Source organism: Wolffia australiana, chromosome 17 (assembly GCF_029677425.1).
Source record: "Wolffia australiana isolate 7733 chromosome 17, ASM2967742v1".
Lineage (NCBI taxonomy): Eukaryota > Viridiplantae > Streptophyta > Magnoliopsida > Alismatales > Araceae > Wolffia > Wolffia australiana.
In genome coordinates this window covers 10792088-10796076 of record NC_135851.1, presented here as the reverse complement: position 1 = coordinate 10796076, position 3989 = coordinate 10792088, and the positions used below count along the sequence as shown (strand labels likewise).

The following is a 3989-nucleotide window of genomic DNA, read 5'->3' as shown; positions in this document are numbered from 1 at the left end:
AATACGGGGAACAAGGGAATACCAAACCATATCTGCTTTTGCGCCATGACAATCTCACTCGAATTACAGGGACCTACACATATTAGTACAGTACACCGGGTCCCCAGCCAGAACCACACGTGCAAGTTTCCCAGCATGTGGCTCGTCCGTGCTTTTTCTGGGGCGCTGCCTGTGACTCCGCATGGGAGAAGGGGGCTGAACTTCAAACTGGAGTGTTCCGAGAATTGCATTTGTCTGAGGGAGTGGGGTGAGTAGGCAGCACCTACCAAGCAAAGCTTTCGTCGAAAAACCTTGTCTGGAATGTGTCACCGCAGGCTCTCAAGACTACAAATACACCGAGGATGGACCATAGGTTCAGATTAAATGGAAAATTTTACAAGACTTTGTGGCAACCTGGGAAGTGAGGCATGCATTGCTGATTGTTTCCCAGAATTTCAACTTTAGGAAAAAGTTGCAACTTCAAGGAGGGAGAATTTTTAAGACCTTGATCAAAAGGTATCAACGGCAGCAGGGGGGCCAAGCAACCCCTTGTATTAAGGGGGCCACACCTAGCCCAGCCCATTAAGGGTTATGCTCCGTGAGTCATAAGAGAAGAGGGAGATGAAAGGAAAGCCAGGAAAAGACCTTGTAAGCCTCTATCATCCTCTTCCTTTGCTCTCTTCCCTCTCGTCGTGCCCTAACCTTCTTCTTCACCTTCTAGTCACCACCTCCAGGAGTCTCGACGGCAAGATCATAGACGTTCACGTTGACAAGGCCAACGACTTCAACCTCTCGGCATTCCTCCACTCTCTATCTCCTATCCTCTCCATATCTATCAAACCATATAGCCTTGTTGCTATCGTATCTAGTGATACTTCAGCTCTCCCCTTGCTAAGAAAGAAGTGGGGTTCTCTCATTTTAAGTGGGGTTCTATCAAATAATTAACTGAAAAATATATGTGACATATCAAAGAGATTTCAGAAATAGAGAGATACATCAGAAAATTTTGTTCACTCCACAAATTATCCACTTGTTCTTCACGAGAAGGTTTTATTGGCTAAGATTCAGATAATTAGATAATCGATACACTGGAACTTAATGAGAGTGGGAGTTCTGACACTCCACACAGTTCGTACGTTTATTCTTCTCTTTTCTCAGAGAGTATGGGCATCGCAGCAGATTTCAGGGGTGAATATCTCCTCAGACGACGATTGTTGGACATCAGTCAGGACTGGTGGATACCGGAGCAGAGTAGAATGGGGGAGAATTCTCGCAGTACTATGGGCGGTATGGTTGCACCGAAACAAAGCGGTGTTCAAGGGAGGAAAGGCTTCAGTCGAGAGAGTCATATACAACGTGGAGGCGCTAGTATCATTTTGGGGTGTAAGGGGACAAAAAGTAGGCCGTGTGGTCATATCTGTAAATGGTGTGTACATAACTTTGCTTTTTTTGATAGTATCAGGTGGGCCCCAGGTGGTCTGCCCTATTTTCTTCAGAAAAAAAATATTCTTCTCTTTTCTCGATCATTTAAACAATAAAATAAACGAGAAAAGAGAAATCAAATTAATGATAAATGATGCCTGAAAGTCAGGTCATTGTGGTTTACAAATGGAAATAAGAAAAGAAATGCAGGACTACAATCAGTAAACGCGTTCCTTCAATGGTCCCACTCACGCTGGAACATGAGGTTAAACAGAAAGGAATAAATCTCAAATGAAGATGACAGAATCTCCTCAACTGCGGATAGGAAATTGAAGAAAAATCACTTTTCAGATATCTTTTTCTGCTATCCAGGCATCTGAATTTATTCCGCCATTTTGAGAGAAAAATTGCAATCTCAAACGATGAGATGAAATAAATGCAACCATAACACAGGAAAAAAAAAACAGTACAGGTTCAGAAATTCACACTTACGTGATCGTAAAGTTCTGTGTGCTGAAAGAAGATATCCAAACTATTCAAATTTAAAGACATAGCGGCATTGACGCCTTCGATCAGCGCTCGAATTTCCACAATCTCCTCGCCAATCCTCGGTCCGATAGTAGGCGTCTGCATCTTCAGTATTTGATTACCACGAGGATCGCATATCGCAACACCAAAGGCCGTAACGTACTCAGCGGATCCTGGTATTGCTTCACATAATCCCTTGAAATACAGCTTAAAATGCTCCTCTTCCTAAGCCGAAACCGTCTCCATCGGCTTCTGGACTAAGTTTCCGGTGCTCCGCCACTCATCCTCTGGAATAAGCGCGAGTTGACGAGCGAACTTCGCGTCGTGAGCCTGGCGACGAAGTTCAAGAGAAATCCGTTGCGTCTCCGTCTGGCAGAAGACCGCGTCTCTGTGCTCTTCAATGGCGCGTTCTAGCTCCTTTCTCTGGACATCCAGACAGAAAATGGCGTCTTCTTCTTCCTCCAAATGCAAAGGTTCTTCATCAAACGGAAGAAGCTTAGATTTAAGCTTCTGATCGGCGAGAGAGGCTGCGATCGCCTCTTCGATCTGCATGCGATTCGCTAGAAGCAAGTCGGACATCGCTTGACTGGCATGCATCAGTTCTTCGCGCTGGATCTCGATCAGATCATCGGATTGAGCCACCTCCATGGCAGAGCTCGGCCAGAAGGCAATATGCAGTTCATACGAAGTGGAAAGACAAGGCAAGACGGTTGCACTCGAGAATTTATACCCGTTTTTGATTTCCATAGTGGGCCTTCCGGGCCCTTTGCACGGCCCAACAAGATTATAAAACCAACGGGCAGGATAAAACCACGTGGCGACTCCGATTGAGATCTATAATGGGCCTTCTGGGCCATAGGAGAATTGGCCCAATAGGAGTGTAAAACCAACGGTCCCGATATAACCACGTGGCAAATGGGATCGAGTTCCGCAGCGAGCCTTCTGGGCCAGGAGAAGGCCGGCCCAATTGGATTAAAACCAACAGTCCGAATAGAGCCACGTGGCGAGTGAGGACGACTGCAAGATCAACCCCGACTGATAGGATTTAAGAACTAGTTAGTAAAATGAAAATATGTATTTATACTTGTTAAAGAGAAATAGATTGATAGGATTAGATCTAGTGGTTAGGATTAAATATAGATAGGATTAAATTTAGTGGTTAGGATTAAATCTAGACATGCTCCACATATCTTTAGACAAACTAACGGTTATGCTTTATTTAAAATAGACAGTTATAGATCTGGATATGTAACTGTCTATAACTATCCGTTATAGAACTATCTATAAATACCAACTCATTTGTAACGATTTTGAAAGTGAAGGATCAACGATTTTTTATCCTTGTTCTTGTCTCTTCTTCTCATCCATCTTTATTCTCATTCTTCTCCTTCTTCTACATCTTCTTCTATCTTCTCTCAGAGATTTTACATGGTATCAGAGCCAGCGATCTGAAGGAGCTTTGAAGAGCAATCAGTTGCTGCAGTTTCTTTCATCCCGCCACAAAGTTTTGCTTCACCGAGATTTGAAGAGAAGTAAGTGGGAGGCTTCATTCCTTTCACTCAAAAATCAGCGCTTCAATGCCGATTGTCAAAGTTGAGCAGATAGAGCCACGGATAATGCTCCTGTGATATCATCGAACTGTTGAACTGCTGGGCAGTGTTGTAGTCTTTGGAACTGTGGAACTGTTGAAGTGTACCATTCGAACAGGAGACAGAGCATCTCGCGTGGTGGATCCAAGATCTCTGTCTGCGTCCAGATTTTTGTCTGAGTCGAGAGGCGGAGCATCTCACCTCGACGGTGGCATTTCATATTTCCACCTGTGTCCAAGTACGAGAGACGGAGCATCTCGCGTCGTGGGAGATCTTCGTGGAGGCATCTTAAAAAGAGGAGGATCATCTCAAAGGTTCTCCATCCAGTAAAGCGGTCGCCCGAACCTGCAGCAAGAAACAGGAAGGCAAGGGCAAATAGCCAACAACGCCGAATCCAGAGATTATAGAAGCAAGACAATAAGCCCTGCTCAGAAATCAGAGAAGCTGCCACCTGACGAAGTGATTCGAAGT

The 3989-nt window shown here is 44.6% G+C and overlaps 1 protein-coding gene across 1 annotated transcript; it reads right to left on the bottom strand.

The window, feature by feature from the left end:
• Nucleotides 1-1636: 1636 nt before the first annotated feature.
• Nucleotides 1637-2676, bottom strand: LOC144714224 (uncharacterized). Its single transcript, XM_078588919.1, has 3 exons — nt 2167-2676; nt 1894-2124; nt 1637-1654 (listed from the first exon to the last, which is right to left on the bottom strand). The coding sequence occupies exons 1-3, from the start codon at nt 2674-2676 to the stop codon at nt 1637-1639; spliced, it is 759 nt and encodes a 252-aa protein (XP_078445045.1).
• Between the last annotated feature and the right edge of the window lie 1313 nt (nt 2677-3989).